The sequence below is a fragment of the Oxyura jamaicensis genome, chromosome 1 (genome assembly GCF_011077185.1).
Source record: "Oxyura jamaicensis isolate SHBP4307 breed ruddy duck chromosome 1, BPBGC_Ojam_1.0, whole genome shotgun sequence".
NCBI lineage: Eukaryota > Metazoa > Chordata > Aves > Anseriformes > Anatidae > Oxyura > Oxyura jamaicensis.
Window position 1 is genome coordinate 83,491,817 of NC_048893.1, and position 21,564 is coordinate 83,513,380.

The 21,564-nt window shown below is 44.0% G+C and overlaps 1 protein-coding gene across 2 annotated transcripts; it reads left to right on the top strand.

Moving 5' to 3' along the window:
• The first annotated feature begins 963 nt into the window (after positions 1-963).
• CD58 (CD58 molecule) lies at positions 964-20,704 on the top strand. 2 transcript variants are annotated; one of them, XM_035314776.1, is made up of 10 exons: positions 964-1,077; positions 8,571-8,873; positions 9,521-9,775; positions 11,265-11,366; positions 12,212-12,259; positions 12,476-12,508; positions 13,914-13,970; positions 14,643-14,690; positions 15,219-15,290; positions 18,485-20,704. In XM_035314776.1, exons 1-9 carry the CDS (start codon positions 1,020-1,022, stop codon positions 15,254-15,256), a joined length of 942 nt encoding a protein of 313 aa, XP_035170667.1. In that variant the 5' UTR covers positions 964-1,019; the 3' UTR covers positions 15,257-15,290; positions 18,485-20,704. The 2 variants fall into 2 exon arrangements, with proteins under 2 accessions (XP_035170667.1, XP_035170666.1); XM_035314775.1 differs by lacking the exon at positions 15,219-15,290 and adding an exon at positions 15,021-15,056 and having other exon boundaries at positions 965-1,077.
• The last annotated feature ends 860 nt before the right edge of the window (positions 20,705-21,564 follow it).

The following is a 21,564-nucleotide window of genomic DNA, read 5'->3' on the forward strand; positions in this document are numbered from 1 at the left end:
GTAAACAGTGCAACTTGGAGCCTTTACAGTGTAGGAAGCTGCTTTTCAACCCTTGACAGAGATTGTGAATAGGAGCGAGGACTGTGGCACAGAAAGAGCGGTCAGTGGTTTCCTGTCCCTAAGCAGTTTCTGGGGTGGGTCTGACTCCGTCGGGAGCCACTTCTGTGCCCTGCAGATAAGCATGTTGGTACGAGCTATCTATGGAGAGGGGCTCAATTGCTCAGCCCACCCTGCTGTGTCACTCTAGCCCATGCTACAGCCACAGCGATGAGGTAAGGGAGCTCACAGAAAATCCTAGAAGAAAATTCCTGGAAACTGAGCATGCCTCGAGGCTGCAAAAGGTGTGGTTGGACCAGCCAGCTGCTGGCATTTCCTCAGCCAAGGCAATTCACTGCAAGTGTGTGAGCGGCAGGTAGGCTAACATTCGCACTCCGACAGCAGCCCACAGCTGTGGGAAGAGAGCTGGACCATGGTTGCTGCTGGAGCAACAATTTTTCGTGCTGATGCTTACTTAGGTTTCCCGAACTGTTGTGGTATTTTCCCTTTCTTTCTTACTAACACGTTGTAGCGTGAAAGGCCAGCCACGAATGAAGAGGAATGTTAAGTTTGTTTGAGTTTTCTGAATGGGCTTTTGAGCAGCCGAGGAAACCCCTAGGAGTCCAAGCTGGTTTCTCTTTTACTTTTGTCTTTCCCTCAGCTCAGGAGGCAGGGCCACCTCTGGTCACCCACCTGCGGCAGTGCTAAGGTGACGGGGTGCAGCCTGGAGCCTCACCGGGGCTCGGCTTTTACGGCAGTGGGCTTCAGCCTGAACCTGCAGACCCCAGATCGTGACCACAGCGTCTCGTCTGCCCCCGGCCGGCCGGGGACCCCAACAGATCCGGGGGCAGGCGTTTCCCCGGAGCCGCCACTACCCAGCGGCCCAGAGGGGAAGGGCAGGGCCGCGGGAGGCGGGCCGGGTGGCGGTGCCGGCGCCGGCGACTTCCATTTTCTCTCCGCCTTTGCTGGCTGGGAGAGCAGCGATGAAGCTGGTGGCCCTGGGGGGGCCGGAGAAGCTGCTGGTCATCGGCTCCCTCCTGGGTGAGTAGTCAGGGGGCGGCTGGGACCCCTCAGGGGGGCCGTGGGGGTGCGAGGCGCGGGGCTGCCCCCCTTCCTCACAGCGGTGGGCAACGCCTGGTCCCCCCCGTCCCCAGGCACCTGCCGCCGTTTTTGCGGGTGTCGGGGTGCCTGGGGGTCTCGGGCTTGGTGTAAACAGGGAGTTAGCTTGCTGTAAACAGTGAGGAAAGGGTGCAAGAGGGCAGAGCCGCCGGCAGTGAGTTAATTTCCTCTGAAGCAGGCGTTTAGGCGAGCTGATGGGCTCTGCAGCCCAGCTCCTCCCCAGTTCTGCGGTACTCAGCAGTTCAGGAGTATAGGCTGGGGTGTTTAAAGAACAAAAATCCACACACACACACCTATATATACATACATATACTCTCGTCATCCCTGCCTACAAAACTGCTCCGTATTTTGTATTCTGTGTGTCTTCTTTCTCAAGGGAAAAACCATCCAATTTCTTCATCCGTTCCTTTCCATTCCTTTCCATCGGTTCCATTTTGTGAAGTAAACTATTAATGCTCACTTCTGGTGAATTACTAAGTGAAAACCTTCTTAGTCCAAATGGCACCTGTGTGCCTGGGGAGCAGGGAACTTGCCCAGAGCTGTGAATATGAGACATACGATCAAAACTCTCCCATTTGTGAAATTAGAGGTGGACTTGCAAAGTTTCAGCAGCAGCAGGAGCTGCTCTTGCTGTTTGGGCCAAGCAGCATGGCTTGTTCTATTTCTATTGTTTCTTTTTATCATTCCCCTGGTCTGTGGCTTTTTGTTGTTGTTGCTCTGGGAGTTTCCTGGATGTGCTTAAAATAGGATGTATTACATCTCCTTTTTAAGAAAAGGGCGTCTAAGCAGTAGGTTGTGTTACTGAGTGTTCAGAGCAAGCCCCTGAGATTTCCTCTCATGCTATTCCAGAAGTTCAAGAAGCTTCTGTCGTTTAATTACAACTGCACAATACTGTTCTGCAGCCAAAACCTTCAGAGAGCAGAGGACCAGTGGAGAAGCTAAGATGCTGTACACCTGCAGGACTCTGCATGTGATGGCAGGATTTGAGCCTTAACACTATTTCTCAAGTTATTTGTTCGATCTTCAACTATTTTGCAGATAAAATTCTAAACAAGTGTTGGTAATGCATGAGTAATAGAATATCTCCTTGTACATTTGTACATTTTTATTTTTTTTTTTCCCTTTGTGAAGGCGTACTGGTATCTTACAGAAACTAAGTTGGCATGCCAAAGGTAGTCTGGGCGTTGGGGTCCAGTTGCTGTAGGCTTACTGAGCAAATGAGAGTCCAAATTCCCAGAAATCTATAGTTTAAAAGAAGAGGAGGTGTAAAGAAGAGACGATGCTAATTAGGCAATTGGAGAGGGTAAGTGTGGCTGCCAATATAATAATACACCTCTTTGAGGAAAAAATAATAGCTGTTTTTTCTTTCCTCTGTAAAATTCTGTATTTGTTGATTAGTATAAGAGATGGGGAGTACAAATAGAAACTCTCTGCTGGTGCAGACTAAATTACTTGGCAAGATTTCACACCCTCTTTTTGTTTGTATGCTTACATTATTGCTATTATCGGTGTTGTTGCCTATGTGTAAATGTTTTTACTGCTGCACGTAGATTTTATAAAGCTAATACAACCTGCCATACCTGTATAAGAAAATCAAAACTTCAAAAGTCAGACTAGTGTGCCCAAGTGCATGTAGTTAAGTCTTCGGTGTGCAAGTTTTTGTATATCCACACTTTGTCTTGGCACGCAAGTTTCCGGTCTTACAAACTGTTGTCAACACCAGTATGCTATTTGTGGTGCCTTTTCCCCCGTCCACCCTTGTTTCCTGGATCCCAGCCCTCCCATCCCTCTGCCCAGGTTCAAAGTACTGCGCCTCTGGTTTCACGTCTCCAGATAATCCGGAAGAGGGAAGGAGAAAGACGCGCAGAGCATAACCCTTCCTGAAGGCTTGCTCTTCCGTTGTCCGTGGGGAACCTGTGACATGCAGCTGGGCTTCGGCATCTTCAGATTCCCTGTGCAACACGTAGGGATTTCTGCTTTTCACAGGTCTCTGCCAGGTCGGGCTTTTGTCTGATAAAGCCACAAGTGTGTAATACAATGTTTAAGGAGTAAAGATCACGTTGAGGCCATGAAGGACTTTGAAGGAGAGTGGTTTTGATAGGTCTAAAATCAGTCATTGGAAATCCAAGCCCAAACTGTGTTCAGTTGTGGAATCCAGAGGGGGTGTGCAAGGAGGGAAAAAAAAGGTGGTAGTAGTGACTGTGGCCCAAACCCTGCATCTTGTTGCAGGAACCACGGAGAGATCTATGTACCTTGCCTGTGTGAGGTGTATAAATGGCTTGTTCCTGCACTGGTGGGGACGCTGTGCTGCACTGCAGACAGCAGCCAAGCCTCTGCTGGCTTTAGCAGGGTCAGGACTTCACCCCAAAAGCAGAGGAGATGATGGTGAAGAGCTGGATGAGTGAACTAGAAGAGTTAGAAGCGTTTTATACCTGTCACGAAGCTCTTCTGAAAGCCGGGAAACTCTTTCAGTGCTCTGAGCGTCAATTTAGTATTACTGAGTTTTCTAAAATTTTAATTAATTTAAAATTATTTTTTAATTAACTTAAATAGTATTTAAGCAGCATGACTGTTTTTGAATTCTCTGTTTTGCTGGGTTCCTTTTCATGCTTCATTTTCCAGTCCAACTTCTTTTACACAAATTGAGCTAAGGGGAGACAGCGCGGTTTGCATAAGAGCAGAAGTTACCTTGTACACTGTTGATCACGGGCTCGCAGGAAGATACTTATTAGCAATGCTAATTCTTATTTCATTTTATTTTTACTTCCTCTAAAAGCGACTGACCCCAAAAAGAAGCTTACCTTCAGCGTGGCTTTTTGTTTCTTCCTCCTTAAGGAGTTTGACCAGTTTATTTTCTTATTGTAGCTTTAAAATTTCTTCCCTTTTTCCACACACACAAATTCCCGCTCTCTGATTGTAAAAATTCCGTAACTGCTTGGTATTTTTTTGGTCCGTCTTTCTATTCCCCGAGAGGAGTCACAAGGTGTTGGGATGAATGGGTGGACAAAATCAAGTTGGTTCTGGAATGTATTTACTTCAGAAGATTGCTAGCACAGATGTTAAGCGGTTTTAAATAGTAGGAATAGAAAAATATTTTCCAGTCACCTGTGCGAAGCAGGCATCTGGTCTCGTAGTTCCGGTTGCCTTCCTCCTGAATAAACAGAGGAAGTTCTGAATTTCTTGCAAAGACCCAAAAAATGCAAAACTTCCCCACCCCTGCTTAAAAGCTCTGGTTAAAGCGTCGCCTCCGGGGCAGCGGTACTACCTGCGCGTCTGGTAGCCAGAAGTGGCATGGCGAGTTACTTCACTTAGCAGAAGTGAAAACTCAGCGTGAGCCAGGGCGACGGTGAGAACCGTGAGTAGGCGAGGATTGCTAATAATGCCATGTGTTTCTAGGCCGTTACACCAGGATTTTCCCTTCGCTGTTACGTTACCGAGTGCGAGAAGGGTGTGAGCGCAGGCACTGACCACGGCGTTAACCACCGTACCGCATGGCTGCAGGATGCCAGACTGCCTGAAGGGCTGGCGACCTCGTGGATGTTTTTCTCTCGCTGACACCTGCTGTGTTGGCCCTGGTGATGATCTGTTTAAAGGCATCTGATCAGAGACAGAGTATTTTTATTGATACGTTTGTTTAGTGTGGAATGAACAGACTTCTGTAGGAATAAGCTTGAAGTAATGTTTTGGCAAAAAGACAAGTTACAACAAAAATAAGAGCCCATGCCTTCACAGAGAGGAATATCCTTTCCAGCTTGGAAATAGAGCCCGGAGGACACTTCTAAAAGATTAATTTATTTAGAAGCATCTCCTCAGAGTTGCTTTAGTATCAAGAACCAAAGTTTTAAAGATGAGGAAAACTTCCCACAGCTGCACCGTCGGTATCCCTGTTGAGATGTGCACAGTACTTGCCTCAGAGCTCCCATTTCAGATCTTTGAAGAAACAGACCGGGGCTGCACGATTTTGGATCAGTCAGATCCTGTCCTTAATTCAAGGGTAAAAACTTGAAGCTTTCAGCTGCCAGAGATGAGTCAGAGATGGGTAGGGATATGAAAGTTGTGGAGTCCCCACGCAGTTGCTTGCTCACTCCCCCTCAGTGGTATGGGGCAGAGAACCAGAAGGGCAAAAGCAAGAAAGACACACGAGATGAGATGAAGACAATTTAGTAGTGAAGGAAAAAAGAAAAGGGGGGGAGAGGAAGCCCCAAATGATGCAGAGAAAGTGAGAAAGAGAGGTTTGTAGTTGTGCAAGTGCTGTTTTGTTTAGTTTAAAGCATTACCGTGTGTTATAACACTCTTTTGGTCCCAAACCTAATATACGGCACCTTTTGGGCTGCCGTGAAGAAATTTCTGTCTGTCCCAAGCAGACCTAATATGCAAGTGCATGGTAGCAGTGACCATGGTGGGGAGGAGGAGGAGGAAGACTGGAGAAATAATGAGAGGACAAGGGGAGTGGAAGAGGCCTGGGGAGGAAACTGAGTGGTGGGAGCTGAGAGATCTGCGAGGTGCAAGTGGAAGAGGGGAGAGGAACTGAAAATTCTTGCTATTATAAAAATGCATATATATATTTTGAAATAAAATTACAAAAGTTGTCAGAGATTATCACCTTCCACTCAGTTCACAAATCCTAAGCTGTGAACCTGAACAGCTCGCCCAAGCTGGTGTCTGGCGCTGGTGGCACCTTTGTTCTGGAGGAGCTGGTATTTTAGCCCTCTGCCTTCCCCATTCCTCCGGTTATTTTGGTGGAAATACCCAGGATGGCCTAGTCCTTGGCACCACCAAGCTTTTCACCATCTTGCTTGTCCCTGAGCTCTGCTGGGATCCACTGAGTCCTTCTGTGAGTCATGTGCAGAGGCCTTGGTAGCTGCTGGTTATAGAGACCTAACATATACTTGTATACTTTTCAGGTAGGTACCTGAGGCAGGAGAGATTGTAACGATGGCATTAAAATAATAATAATAATTAACCAACAACAAAAAGGAATTAGCTTACAGCTGTGCTCTGAAATAACTAAGCTTTACATAGTTCCAAGAAAAGTAGTGAAGAAAATGAAACCAGGTAGACCAATGCAATAACAAAGCATTTGTTGCTGATAAATGGGATGTTAAATTCTCCATATTCCTTCTGAAGAGAACATGTTGAGAGGAAGTAGAGACACCATTCGTGCTTCTAGCCTTCTGAAAAGAGAGTGAATGAGAACGTGATGGGCTGCTACTTCTCCCAGCTTGCTCCCACTCGAGGAGTTAAGTGGACTGGAATGGGACATCTGTTCCCATGCTGCATGAAGTAGAGATGAGGGGGATTTAGAAAGCATATAATGACGCGTGCTTTCTGTAGAAGCTCTGAGAGCTGTGGTGGAGACCTTGTGCAGTGCTCTGGTGTGAGGTTTGATTTCCTTGTAAAAAGGAAGCTGACAGGACTGAGTGGTAGGTTGCTTTATGTTCTCACTTGAGCAGGGAAATAAAGGTGGCTGATCCCTGGTTTTGGACAGGAGGAAATGAAGGCTGTCCTGTAAGAATAAGCTCTTCCCTCTCTTGTTTCTGGGAGCCCTGGGTGTCCTTGGGTAGGAGCTCTGGCTCTGTGCTGCCTAGCCTTTGTGGAGGGAGAATGTGTCTTCCTTTCAGCTCTGCATTCCTCCAGTTTCATTTCTGGGCTCGAAGGAGAAACATCTTACCCTCCTAACCCCAGCCTGGCTCTTACGGCTAATTGAGAGACAGCAAAGATGTGGAGAGCTGCCATGCATTGGCACCTGGGCTTAGGAAGCTGTGAGTGTTGGGCTGAGCAGTGCTGGCTGTCGTTGCTCATGTCCCGTGCCCCCAGCAGATGGCTGCTTTGCTCCCCAAAGAGAGCTGTGTTAGCTTGCTCTTGTCAGCTACCACTGTGCCTTGGCTAGTGCGTGCTGCAATATTGAGCCACCACAGCTTGATCGTGTCTGTTATCGAGAGGCAGAATTTCCCAGTGGCTAGAGCAGGGACTTCTCCACTTCTTCTCCTTCTCCCTAGGCAGAGAGAGAGAACTTCCTGAGGAAAATGCAATTGTAGGAATTGCACAAGTGCAGATAATGAGTATGAACTAATAGCATGAGAAGAGTAACTTCATGGGTGAATTGCAAACGAATGGGATGGTCCATGAGAAGAAAGGCACAGAGAAGACCTGCTGTGTGTGCAGTTCTCTACCCAGGCACACAGAAATGTGTTTCCCATTTCTTGCCTTCCACCTTGTGTCTGAGAAAGTCTTTGATTCCATGGCGTGGTGCCAGGCAGAGGAGCAGGACACATAATACACCGGTGAGCGTTGCTTTTTGCCAACGGGAAACCCAGTCTTCTTAAGGACTGGCCTGGCTCACCTCCTGTTTTGTTTTTGTTTGGAAAAGAGATAGGATGAGACTTATCTTATCTCACATCTTAATGTGGAGCAAGGTGGGCCACAACAGAGCTACTTGAGAGCAGGAGGTGATTGCTGAAGACAAGCAGGGGCACAGAGGCAGTGCCCTTCCAGAGGGCTCCCTGCTTCCCGTTTCTAATCCTGCTGTAGCTAGCAGCTAATCTTAAAGCATCCCTTTTCCACAGCAAAAATTGGTCTCGTCTGTTAGATCAGTAGATGATTTTCACACAGGTAACTTTTCTATTAATAAAGGTCAGGAAAAATCTCTCATCCCTCTTTTTTTTTTTTTTTATTTTTGTTCGTTTCTATTGAATGTATAGCCTTTGCAGCAGGTTGTGATTGATTCAAAGCTGGTAGTCAGCAGCTGAGATCTCAGCACAGCTCCCGTTCTGTGCTTGCAGCTCTGCTGGACTCTCAGAGGTCAGGTTGCCATTTTGCCTATGTTGGCCATGAAATGACCTGGCTTAAGTGACGTTTTCAAAGGGATTCCATAGTATCTCCTTGATTTCAGAGCAGGCACTTTGAATGGAGCAGCAGTTTTGTGTCAGAAGTGTGCTTGTTACTCTGTGAATGTTCAGCTAAATTACAAAGCGTTGGAAAAATTGCAGTTTACATGCTCAGCAGGAGCTTCAGTCTAAGCTTTCTGCAACAAGATGCTGAGATTGATTTCGCTGGTGACAACAACTCTTCATTTTGTCTCTTTCACCAGACCATGGGCAGGAGGCTTAATTCGGATGAACAGATGGAAGGTACTAACCACACAGGAGCTTAGGATAAGGAAGATGGTTGGGACAATGACTGTACCTGAGATCAGGCTGTGGGATTTTGATCCATTTCTAAAGCCTATCATATGGTTGTGAGGACGGGCTGGGTTTGGGTAACTCTTAACTAACATACTTTGCAACATCAGTGATGTGCTTTTAACCTCAATTTGGATCTATATGATAAATTGAAATGTAACAGTGCATACAGGGTCAAGTAATAGTTTATTAAAAAAAGTTAAAGCAACTTTTTTTTTTTTTTTTCCCCTATAGCACACGTCTACTGTGAAGAGGAAGTGTTCGGCATTTCAGGAGAAAATTTTACTTTTCCAGTACAATCAGACAAAAAAATAGACGAAGCTATTTGGACGAAAAACAAAGATAAAGTGGCTGAATGGGAAGGGCAAGGCGAACCAATATATTACAATTCTCTCCAGAACAGAGGCTTGCTTAACAAGGAGAGTGGGAACTTGACCATATTTATACTGGAGAACAGTGATAATGGAACATACGCTTTAGAACGTATTTTTAATGATAGAAAAAATGACTTCTTAAACTTCAGGCTTACTGTGTTAGGTAAGTATGGAAGAACTGCGTTAAGAATTTGCACCGCTTTGTTCCCTTTTAAGAAGGCTAGAAAGGGGAGTGTTTATTTGTCAGAGAAGCAAACAGAAAGTAGGGGACTGTTTGTCTCCATTGTTAAGTTGCTGAGACACTTCAAGCAAATTCTCAAAGGTGGCATCTAAGGTGTGCCCATTATTGCTCACCTTGGCATGGTGTTCAGAATGCATGTGGGTGGTACACAGCGTACCACCACAGAGGGAAAATCAAGCTCTTTGAGCAAGCTGACCAAGTTACCCTAAGCAGTAAGCCTCTACTAAAGATGCTCCTGCAGGCATGTTGTATCTTTAAATATTTGTGACATTGTACTGTGCAGATCTGCGCAGCTTCACTAATTGTTTTCCAGAAAGATAATTGACTAGTGTTTATATTAAACCTACTGACAACAAAGCACGAGGAGCATCAGCCCTAGGCACTGAAGAGCCAGGAACAGGGCCACTTCTAGAAATACATTCCTCTTACACATGTGCTCCACCCGCCAAAAAAAAAGTGATTTTATCTATGTGCTTTTCTGCTGCTAATATTGCTCCAACCCTTGTCCTGTGCTAAAACTCAAGGAAGTGTGCAACCGAAGTAATACAGCATGTTTTCTCTCCTTTCAGCTCCCCCTTCTGAACCTCATATAAGTTGCAACGTGAGTGGTGACAACTTTGTGCTAACATGTGCAGCAGATTTCCAGAAGCCTCTGGGTTATAGTTGGAAGATTGCTGGCATAGCAACCACTTTCTGGGACCAGAAGGTTGTGATCCCTACATCGGATGTTGATACTGGGGCAAAAGCTGCATGTTTCATTAAATACTTTGAAACGGAAAAGAGCTCCGAAATCACTTTGAATCAGTGTTTTCCAACTTATCAAGGTAATGGGTTGGGTTGTATATGCAATTCTAAGAGGCTGACTGGGAAAATAGCATGGATTTTGACTGTAAGATTTCTGTTGACTTCTCAAAGTTGAATTGAAAGACTAAAAAGCACCAGAAGCCTTTTGTCTGCTGCTACAAGTGTGTTTAAAGGTTGACAAAATGTACTGTGTTGATAATTTGATCCCCCTGGAAAGATACTTCTTGTAGGGATCTCAATAAAATAAAACCTTCAGCTTTGACTTGAAATGAGTGATAGAGGGAGATGCCTGGAGACTAGAATAGAATAGTTCAGTTGGAAGGGGCCTACAAAAATCATGTAGTCCAACTGCCTGACCCCTTCAGGGGTAACCAGAAGTTAGAACATATTACAGAGGGCATTGTCCAAATGCCTCTTGAACCCTGACAGCCATGGGGCATCAACCACCTCTCCAGGAAGCCTGCTCCAGTGTTTGACCACCCTCATGGGAAAGGAATTTTCCCTAACGTCCAGTCTGACCCTGCCCTGGGGCAGCATTGTGCCCTTCCCATGCATCCCATCATCGGTGACAGGAGCAGAGGCCGGCACCTCCTCTGCGCTTCCCCTCCTTGGGGAGTTGCTGAGAGTCGTGGGGTCACCTCTCAGCCTCCACAGAACTGGCCATAGAACAGCCCTGGGGAACTCCACTAATGACCGTCTGCAAGCCAAATGTAGTCCCATTTACTACCACCCGAGAGGAGAAAAGTTTTCTGTGCTCTTAAAAGTTATCTTCTGAACACCCTGGCTTTGTGTAATTAATGCTGGTGACTCTGGCATTTTTTGTACCGCGTTCCATGCTGTGAAACTAGTCAGTCACTTCGAGTGAGTCAGCCAGCAGCCATTAGACAAAGTCAGTTCTTTTCTAGCATGCATATCAGTCAGAAAGCATGCTTCTTTTTCTCCTTCACAGACAGATATAGAAAGGAGAAGGGAGAATTTTCCTTCTTTTGGTTATTGCTTTCGGCCTCAGCTGAGCTTCAGGTCGGCTGGAGGCTTGCATTTTTAACCTGGAATGAGAATATTTGGAACAATCTGGTTTGAGGGGTGTGTAAGGCACTTCCTGACCAACAAAATTTTACACTTCTGTGCAAAAGTAATTGTCCTAGTTTTACAGTAGGGAATTCTCCCTCCCTCACTGGAGTTGTGTGCTAGAAACCTGTTAGAAATGACAGATATGCTGAAATTTCATTTGTCTGAGATCTGGCTTGGCTGTTCATAGGCAAAAAAATGGAAGAGCCATCACCTTCCATGCGATGATGTGCCTTCACTGAACTGAGTTAGTTACCATGTGACTTTTCTGGAGCTGGCTTAGCGTTTTGCTAGTAACTAATTCTGGGGCATTAATTTATTGGGCTTACTTCTTAAAAGTAAATAGCTATAGAATGTACATGGAATATTATTTCTACTGAGATGTGTATCACCTTAAAATGTTGCATTTTAACTAGTCAATCATAATTTATTTTTTTAAAGGGTACGGATATCAAAAGAGAAGTAGACGTGGGCTTATTATTGCTCCCATTGTTTGTCTTGTCATCGTTGGAACTGGGCTACTAATATACCTGTTCAAAAGAAGTATGTATGGCATTTCTTAGTTGAGCTCAACATGCTTTAGGATTATGTTGATGTAAGTTCTGTAGAATGTATGAAAGTTTCTGACCATGGGATGTATTGTAATTACAGTAGTAGAAACAAGTACAACTTAGACAAAGACTAGTAAACTTGAGGGAGCTAATATACTGAACTTTGCTGCACTCAGATGCTAGGCTTTGTGTACTGGGAAACACTAGCTTGTACTTGCATGTTTTTCTCAGATGAGTATGTGGTAGACCTGTATATGGTAGACTTTTGCTGCACGTGCACATTGCTGACTGATGTTCAGCTCTGTTATTCAGCAGGTCTGGGTCCTTTTCTGCAGAGATGTTTTCTAGTCAGGGAGAGCTAATGAGGTCCTCTTCCATGGGGTGATTTCAAGAGATGCACAACTACACAGTTGCTTTTGTTGAACATCACGTGTTTTTGGCCAGCATGTTCCTCCAGGTTGTTGAAATCCCTCTCAGTGGCAGTCCTGCCCTCCAGCGTATCTCCTGCTCTCCCCAGTTTGATGTCATCTGCAAATTTGCTGAGGCTGCCTTCTGTGCCCTTGTCCATGTTGTTGATGTTAAACAATATTATGCTTGATACGTACCCATGAGGGATGTCACTCATACGTGCCATCAGTTTGAATTGCAACAGTTCAACTGTTTTTGCCTTGAAACAACAAAGGTTTGACCACACTTCTTCTGACAATTCTAGAAAATAAACTTGCTGTGCCTCATTTTGGGGGATGGAGGCTGTCAGCTAGTGTCCAAAAGCACAAAACTTTAATTCCACGTGGTATCTCCAGATATTTCAGATACTTTTATTTTTTTTTGGCACAGAAAAAGCTAGATCTGGAACAGGAGGAGCTGATCAGAGGAATATTCCAGGTAAGAGAGCTGGACTGTCACATATGTTTGGAAATCAGACTGCTGCTTTAATTTAGTCCCAATTTGACTTTTTTTTGTAGCAGTATGGTCTTTCATTTGACAAATAAAGAAGTAAGTTTTCTTATAGGCCTTAGCTGTTTTACAGAGTATAGATGTTTTTTTACAGGTCATCAATACACATTCTTTATATATATATATATATATTTTTTATTATAGGAGAAGTTCATCTACTTGGAAACCATAATGCAGGTAAGAAACCTGTCTCAGGTCATTGCCATTAACAGTCCATAAATATTTCTTACTAGAAATACTTTTGTAGTTTAGTGCTCCTTTTTTTAAAAAAAACTTTTATTTTTCACATCACCTGTTGGTTGTAACATGGAGTGTGATCTGCTCTTTCCTTTTTTGCCACGTGTATGTTTTTGATGTAATTTTCAGCGTGAGCACACTCAACCTCAAAATCTCAGTTGAGGTCTAGTAGCAGATAATCACTTTGCACTTAGTGTATGTGTTAGGGGGGCTGACAGAATTACCGACAGGAAGCAGCCTGAGAGTTGCCCCGTCAGCAGCTCTGTCTGGGGGTGAATTCTGTTTCTGACCATGGAGACTGGGGGCTGGCCTCAGGTTGAGGGATGGAAACTTGCACGCTGTAAAGCAGTCTTTTGGCTGGAGTATGCTGTTAGTTGACCTTGGTTATATCTTGAAAACCCATCTAAGGACTGGCAAAGACATACATGTTGCTAGTCAGTTGTGCAGAACTGCCTGGTCCTTGCTTTTGTTGTGCTGAAGGAAAGACTATGGTCTGTGCTTATCTCCTATGGGCCAAGTTGCAATTGTGTCCTTTTCTTTCTCTAATCCCTTCTAATTGTTTCAGGAAAAAAAATAATCTTTTAACAGTGCCTTTTGATTCACTTCTACTCATGTTTTTGCATATGCCTGTCTTCTTGTAACAGCCAAGATAAGGCAAGGAGAAAGTCAGTGAATGAGCTTCTCACCTCTTTCCATTAGTTACCAGTCTGCTGTCCATCCCCGATTTCTTTACATGATGCCCTTCTGCAGGAAGTATAGATTCTCAGTATTGTCTGTATTCCTATCCAGATCTTCACTTACGTGCCTGCTGTCCGTTCTAATCCTGCTTTTTCATTTTCTATTTTTTTTTCTTTAATTTACAGCAAGCAATTAGACTGTTCAATTCCCTGGTTTGTGGGTGTGTGCACTGGGGGTTGGGAATCTCTGCACAGTGATCAGCTAAGGGAGGGGACAACTCCTTCAGTCTGTTCTCCTTTCACAATATGCATCTTGGTGCCAGGACCTCTGTGGTCTGTTCCTCTGAACCAGACTAGATCACCAGCCCCTAAGCACCCAAGCAGATCGGGGTGTACAAGGGAAGACTAAAAAATCCTTTGTCACGGAGGTCACCAGACCAAATCTTTCCCAGTTGGGGAATTTCTAGTCATCAGATGTGAGTTCAGTGCCCTTCTGGAGTAGAATGAACAGTGGTTGCATGTGGGATTCTCAGTCTGGTATCTTACGTGAGGTGCTGAAATTAATACAAGGCTGAAGCAGGATGTTTCTTGGGTTGTAAACTACCGTGTCACCTTGGAAGAAATTTTCTGTATGTTTAGTTTAATTTCTTACGTCCATGCTTTTACAGATGGGGAGGAAGAAAAAAATGAAGTAAATGGTGGTAGGCCTGGAAACGGTAACATAGGTAAGGAAGCAGTGCCATGAAAACAGGGTTTGGGGGTATTTTTTTGTTGGTTTTATTTTTCCCCAGGCAAATCAAAGTTTAAAGATCTTGTCAGCAGGATTTAGGATAAAAAAAAAAAAATCTTTTGATATTTTCATATGTTTGTTAGAGCTATGGTTCTAGCCCGTGGTTCAGACACCTCTGAAGTTCAGAAACTACTACTGGTGGGTTTGAAGAAGATGAAAAAGATTTTAAAAACAAACAAACGTTCTTTTGCTGGTACACTTAAATGTACTTTAGAATAGCCACATTGCACTTAGAGTCTGCAAAGAGAAAGTCACAGTGTTTGTGTGACAAGTCTATGAAGTAAAGAAAGGAGATGTGGATTCTCTTCTCAGTTGTCTGGCTTCTTATGGCAAATCTGTGCAGCTTAATCATTTTAAGTAAACCCACTTCAGAAAGATTTTGTAAAGCTGTAAACATATATAATGCAGATTAAGGTTTAGAAATGGAAGTGATTGCTGGTGGGAAGTTAAAATTAATTGCAAAGCCTTCAATACAGGTTTAACATATGATTCATCTGGAGAATATGCTGTATTTGTTCTATAACTGATGAAACTGCCGGTTTAAAGTAGAGTTGCATATTTTGCAAACTGTCGTGCTTCCTCCACGCACATTTCTGTTTACCTGCAGCTGCATCTATGCAACCTTCTGACATGGAGGAGGAAGAGACTGAAGCAGGTAAGGAGTGTGATGGTACCTTAAAACAGGGCAACACAAGGGGAGAATTAATTTTGCATATGGCCTTTGACGGTCTAGAACGTACTAGCATGTTCTCAGTGCAGAGATTTCCATTCCCCCGCTGGCCTAGACAGGCTTGTTGCCTTAGAAACAGTGTTGGTGGGTAAATCACTAGATGGGAAGTCGAAAAGACCTGGATCCTTGTGTCTGTTAAATAGCGCTGAGCAAATACCTTCCCTGGGCTTTAGTTTCCCTCCATCACGTTTCTGGATGTGAAGTTATGGGTGGTGCCATGGGTTTCTGAGTGTGTTCTGTGCTTGGCCTTTGGAGCATCTGGAAGGGGTCACAAGGACATTGTGGAGCCAGGTATGGAGGAAAGAGGGGATGTGTTTTGTGTTGTCCCTGTGGGTTCAGGGCTGTTATTGTTGCTGACTGTTAATGGTTCAGGTCTCGGTGGGCTTACTCTTATTCCATCTGGGGGGAGTGGGGTGAGCTCCGGGATTGTCTGAGCATTGTCTGTCATCCTAGCGGGTGCCACCCAGGGTGTGGAGGATGGAAAATGCTAGCATCTGAGCGGCTGTTCCCCCATCAGTGAAACAGGTATGTGATGGTGAGGCTTCACCACGCCTCAGGAGAGCGTGCAGAGTGTTGGAGTGGCAGTGCTGGGCCAGGCTGTGTACGTCCCCAGTCCCTTTTTGCTCAAGTAGAAAGCAGCGTGAGACTCATGGGGAGGGGAGGGGTGACAGCTTACTGCTTAGGTGTGCAGGTGCGTTTTCTTTTGTCATAAAGAATGCTAAGTTTACTTATCATGTGTTTTTCTTGTGGTTTGTGCTTGTTTCTAAGCCTATAAGGATGTGGTGGGAAAGCTCTTCAAAGTAAACAGACTAGTGAGCCTGAGAACCTTATACATGGAAAGAGAAAACTGGTTATTACTCTGTACGGGGAAGTAGTTGATCAATGCTACATCTTATTAGTGAAATTCAGGTAGCAACGATGCAACATTTCTTACAGTTACTCATATTGCTTGAGTTAGTTAAGTCCCTTAATCAGTTATCAGTTCTGTGTTCTGTATTTTCAACGGGAGCATAGCAGGCCCCCATTTACACTTCTCCAAAAGCTGTTTTGCCCTCTCAATCTGTTTCCTGTGGTATGTGTGCAGACCAAAGCATCAGCTGCTTCTTGGAGTACATCAGCATGAGGAACATCAAGACTCACATTAGTCCTTCTCCAAATCTGAATGTCATGGCTCCCAGGGGATATAGTTGAAGTGCGTCTAGCTAGCTTAGAAAGAATTTCAATTGAGTCATACAAGATTTTCAGAAATAAGTAAATACGTAATAAAACTCTCATTGTTGGTCTCCCTGTGAAGTTTACGCTGGTTAAGATGATACTGAGAACCATTTCTGAACTTTCAGTGAGGGCAATTAACTTCTTTTAAAGTTTTGGGTACACGTGAAATTAGGTCAACTACAGCAAACTGGATGAGGGGAAAAAAGGAAGGGATGGAAAAAAATTGTTCTGAAACTTGTGAAATTAAAGGTTTTGTTTTCAAATTTATTAGCTGGGACACCAGAAACTTTGTGTTTTGAAATTTTAAATCTGACTTAAATGTTTAAAAAGTGTTTTGAAAGCTTTTATGAAATGCATACTATATGTAAGTGTGAATTGAAGCATATTTGTTTGGAAATAAGTTAAATTTGCAGATTGACTGAAAATAATTTTCATTTCCTCAAGAGAAAAGGAAGAACGTTGTTTTGTCTGTCATACAGCCCTTGGTTAAGAGTTGCAGATGTGGTTTTTTCATACTGGCTTCTTTTTGAGATGCAGAACAGTGTTCTCCAAACCTTTTTGTTTATGCATCCTATCAGTAAATTAATTTGAGCACATGCCCCCAGTATATGCATATTTACTTATTAGTGACACAAAAATATTTTCTTTCCACATCACAGTGGTTTGTGTTGCACCCCCTAGGTGCACCCTACTTTGGAGACCACTGATGTAAATCTACAGGAATGTGGAAGTTAGTGACACCCTCGTGCTGCATTTTTCTGTTCTGCCAATTTTGATTCTTCTGTTAAATTACAAGCCAAGCAATTATATTCAAATATTTGCTGAAGACTGTTGAAAAGGGAAAAAAATCTCAGAAAGTGCAGGAACATGGATGGGTGCAAGGGTGGGAGTGAGGTAGGAATGAGGGTAAGAAAATTGATTCTGTGATGCAGAAGAAACTGTCAAGGAAACAGGCATGAAACAAGGAAGCAGGCTTGAAACAGGGCTGCGTTACGGGAGAGGAAGCTGAGCTATCTTGGAATAACTCAGCTGGATCCTGTGAGGTGCCAATGAGAAATACTGAAGACCAAATGAGGTAGTCAGTGTATAATACTAGGGCTACGTTATGAACTGCTTTGAAATGGCACCTACTTCTCTACGCTGTGCTTCTAGGTCATGCTTAAAGACTTTTTATCTGACGTAATAGTTCTTTTATGTCACGTTGTGTCTGTGTGGCACGACACAGGAAGACGTCAGAAGTAGCTGTGCCGTTTTTGGTGTTGTTTGCAAGCTATGTGACACATGTTACGTGTCGCGTGGGGAGTGTGAAGCCTGTTGCTTATCAGCACAGCTATAAAATGAGAAGAGAACAGTAATCTCATTCAGGCATTCTCACTGCACAGATACAAGCAAATAGCAGCTCCCCCCTCCGCCCCAAAATCAAACAAACAAAAAAATGGCCCCTCTATCACTCTCCTTAGTTTCGTAATCAAGCTGGTGTAAGTCAGCTGCAGGTAAGGCAGCAACCCTGCTTGGACTTTAAGGATATACACCATAAAAATATTTCAGGCCCATCCAGGAGCCCTGTGAGAACCAGACTAGGGATATCTTTCTTCTTATCCTCTATTGAGAGGATTGCCATGTATCACCATGTGATGCTCTCCTAGACTGCTTCCAGGCATCTTGTCCTAGGTTGGAGTGATGCTGAGCTAGAGACTGCTGGAAGAGAGAAGTAATGCTGTGATAACTGGAGCAAAGACTGAGTTGTGTAGTGCCTTGGTATGTCCAGGTGATTTCCCTTACACTGTTGCTGCGTGTGCACCATCAGGGAAACACTGATGCAAGAGAACCTTGTGTATGCGTTGTTCAGAATCAGCCTGGTTATAGGTTGATGTCTGTTGCATGCAGTGAGTTAGGCTGAGCACGTAGCCTTGAACTTCCTGGAATGTAACTTCCTGCACTGTAATTTCACTTCGTCTTCACTTTCCCTGCTTGTCAAATAAGAACTCTATGTTTATTCCTCAGAAAAGCAAAACAGACAGAAAAACCTCACACCTCCAAAAGCACCTGCCGTTACTGTGTGGAAAGAATAGCAGCAGCGTTGCATGGATGTGTTGTGCACAGCTGGTATAAAGATCATAAACCTAAATCTTTGTGTAAAAGTGGTGTCTTAGGGGCGTAGTTATCTGATCCAAAGTCATAGAGTCAGAACAGGCTTTTAGGTTGCAAACTGCTTAGCAGATGGCTGGCAATAACTGGTAAATGTTCTTAACTTGCTCCAGTTGCAAAGCAGCATCTCTAAGCTTAAACAGAATATTGTGTGTGGTAAGTGGCTAGGGCCTACCAGATAACCATGGGTCAAAAAGCTGCTGTAACTGGATTGTTTAGGATCATGTGGCAATGTCTTAATTCACCGTCACGCTGTATTAGTGTTTAAAACCTGCAGTATTCTTGTATAACTAGTACAATTTCTAGAAGAGAAGACATAATAGTTTACTCCTGTATTTTTTTTTCTTTCGTTCTAGAATCTTACGCCATAAGTAATTGACTTGTGGATGAAACAATGTTTTGACCTAATGGAATAGAATTCAACAAGGGAAGAGCCACTATCTTTTCTCTTGGAGATTTTCCAGAAACACTGAAGTCATCTGCAAAGAAATGTTTTGAAGGCTAGTTAAGCTGAGGGAAAAATGCCTGGTTTTCTTTCCTCAGAATGGATAGCCTCCTTTTCTTCACGCTGCATGAAGACAAACAGCTTGAGTCATGAGCAGCAATCTCTACTGTACTGTTTTATATCTGTTTGTAGCGAACAGCACTCTACTAACAAAAAAATGAACAGCCAAGGATTTCTTTATACATGTTGTGTAGAACCATCAAAGAGCCCCGGCTGGAAGAGACTTTGAAAGATCATCAAGAACAACCTTTTGAAGTTGACAGCCTTTTAGATACTAAAGGAGGTTTATTTATCCTCATTCAAATATATAGATCAAAAACTAATTAGCTTTCTGTGCAACTGCTGGATCATTATATTTTACAGTCGGAAGAGAGATGGTTCATCCTTCAGAAGTTCCAGATGGATCAAAATTTGAATTTGCTAGTTTGGGTTCCCCAGCAGGAACTCAGTGATCTAGACAAGTATTCTCAAAGAAAATTCTCTCATGGAGTCAGCGGAAGACTGGCAAGCTGTGATCATTTCCAGTGGTGGTTATCTTTAAGACAGAGTTACAACTCAATTTATTCTTGCATTAGAACAAAGCTGCCGCTATTAGCACTATTTTGTTTTTTTGACCTTGAACTTTTGATATTCTTTGCACTTTCAGCTTTTTGGGGGGTTCTTTTATGTCTTAACTACTGCTTCACATTATTCCAGTAGAACGTCAGTCTACCCATTTCTAAAGAATAGTAACATGCTTTTGTCTCCAGCCACGAGCAAACTAAAACTTGAAAACTGAGCTCATAAAAATACTGAAGCTCAAAAAGAAACAAAGAGAAAAGAATACCACGTATTAGTGGTTTCAAATCATCAAGTTGTGGAGCGTGTTTCATGAATTCTGTATGCTGGATGTGTTTATTGAAGTTTGAAAGCCATTGCAGTTGATTTCGGAATGGGTGTATGTAAACAACCCTGAAGGTTAGTCAGTGATAACCAGAGATCAGAAAGTTCTCTTTTGTCTTCCTTATTGGACCAAGCATTTATTGCAAGGCAGCGATCAAATTCTCCTCTGTGTAGTGGTGTAGGAACATCCATGCTGTTAGTAATTAAGTAATTACTCAAGACTTCTAGCTGTAGTCAGCTAGAAGTGGAAGGGATTCTGGCATATTGCCAAGTTCTGCTATGCTGCCTTGTCTGTATAATTCTCAAGCCAAATAGCTCATCAAATCTCTGTGCCTGCTTTTGGTACCTGCAGTCATGTTTAATGAATCAGTCCTGCATGGTGCAATGTTAAGGCCTCAAGTTTATGAATCAGGTGGTGAGAAGACTAGCAACAGAAAGGAGCCTATAGCAGTATTAGAAATTATAGGAAAAATTAAGTTAGATGGGACCTCAGGCGTTCATGTAGTTCAAACTCCTACTTAAACCTGGGTCAGCACTGAAATGAGACTAAGTTACTCTGCTTCACTTAGTCTGGTCTTGAAAACCTTCAAAGATGGAGAGTGCGCAGCCTCTCTGTCAAGCCGTTTCATTGTCTGACTTTCCATGTTGAAAAACTGTTTCCTTATATCCAGTCTGAATCTCTGTTGTTTCAACTTATGTCCATTATCTCTCATCTTCCCACCAGGTATTGCTAAAAAAAAAAAAAAAAAAAAAAAAAAAAGCTTGTCACCATCTTGTAGGTATGGGAAAGCTGCTGTCAGTTACCCCCTTAAGCCTACTCTTCTGCGGGTGTGAGCTTCTCCTCACAGTGAAATGCTCTAATCCTCTGACCATCTTGGTCAATCTTCACTGAATTTGATCCAATTTACTGATGTCTGTCTTGCTGAAGGGGACATAAACTGGATGTGCTGCTCCAAATGCAGTCTAATAAGTGCAGAGTAGAAATTGTAGAATATCCTGAGTTGGAAGGGACCCACAAGGATCATAGAGTCCAAATCCTGGCTCCGCACAGGGCAACCTAAGAATTAAACCGTATATCTAAGAGCATTGTCCAAGTGTTTCATGATCACTGGCAGACTTGGGGCCTTGACCACTTTCCTGGGGACCTTCTCCCAGTGCTTGACCACCCTCTCAGTGAAGAAACTTTTCTTAATATCAAATCTGAAGTTCCCCTGACACAGCTTGAAGCCATTCCCTCATGTCTTCTCACTGGTCACTGGAGAGATCAGCACCTCCCTCTTCATTCCCCCTCATGAGGACATTGTAGACAGCAATGAGGTCACCCCTCAGGCTCCTCTTCTCTAAACTGAACAAATCAAGTGTCCTCAGCTGCTCCTCATAAGTCACTAACCTGAAGTTACTGGCTAAGCTCCTGTTGGAGACATTCCAGGATGCTGTTGGCCTCTGCTGCCAGGGAGCACTGCGGGCTCATTTTCAGCTTGATGTTTACTAGGAGGAGGAGGGAAAAAAAGAGAGGAACCTCATGAAGTTCAACAAGGGCAAGTGCAGGAATAGGGTGGAATAAACCCATGCACCAATACAGGCTGACCTGCTGGAGAGCAGCTCTGCAGAGAGGGACCTGGGAGTCCTGGGGGACAGCAAGCTGACCATGAGCCAGCACTGTTCCTTGTGGCCAAGAAGGCCAATGGTATCCTGGGCTGCATTCGGAAGAGCGTTGCCAGCAGGTCAAGGGAGGTGATCCTCCACTCTGCTAAGCCCTGGTGAGGCCACACCAAGAATATTGTGTCCAGTTCTGGGCTCCCCAGTACAAGAGGGACATCTAGCCACTGGAGCGAGTCTAGAGGAGGACTATGAAGATGATGAGAGGAAGGGAGCACCTGCTGTACAAGGACAGGCTGAGAGAGCTGGGCCTGTTTAGCCTGGAAAAGAGAAGACTGAGGGGAGACCTCATCAATGTGTATAAATATCTGAGGGGAAGTTTGAGAGGAAGGAGCTGGTCTCTTTTCTGTTGTGCCCAGCAGCAGGATGAGTGGCAACGGGCACAAACTA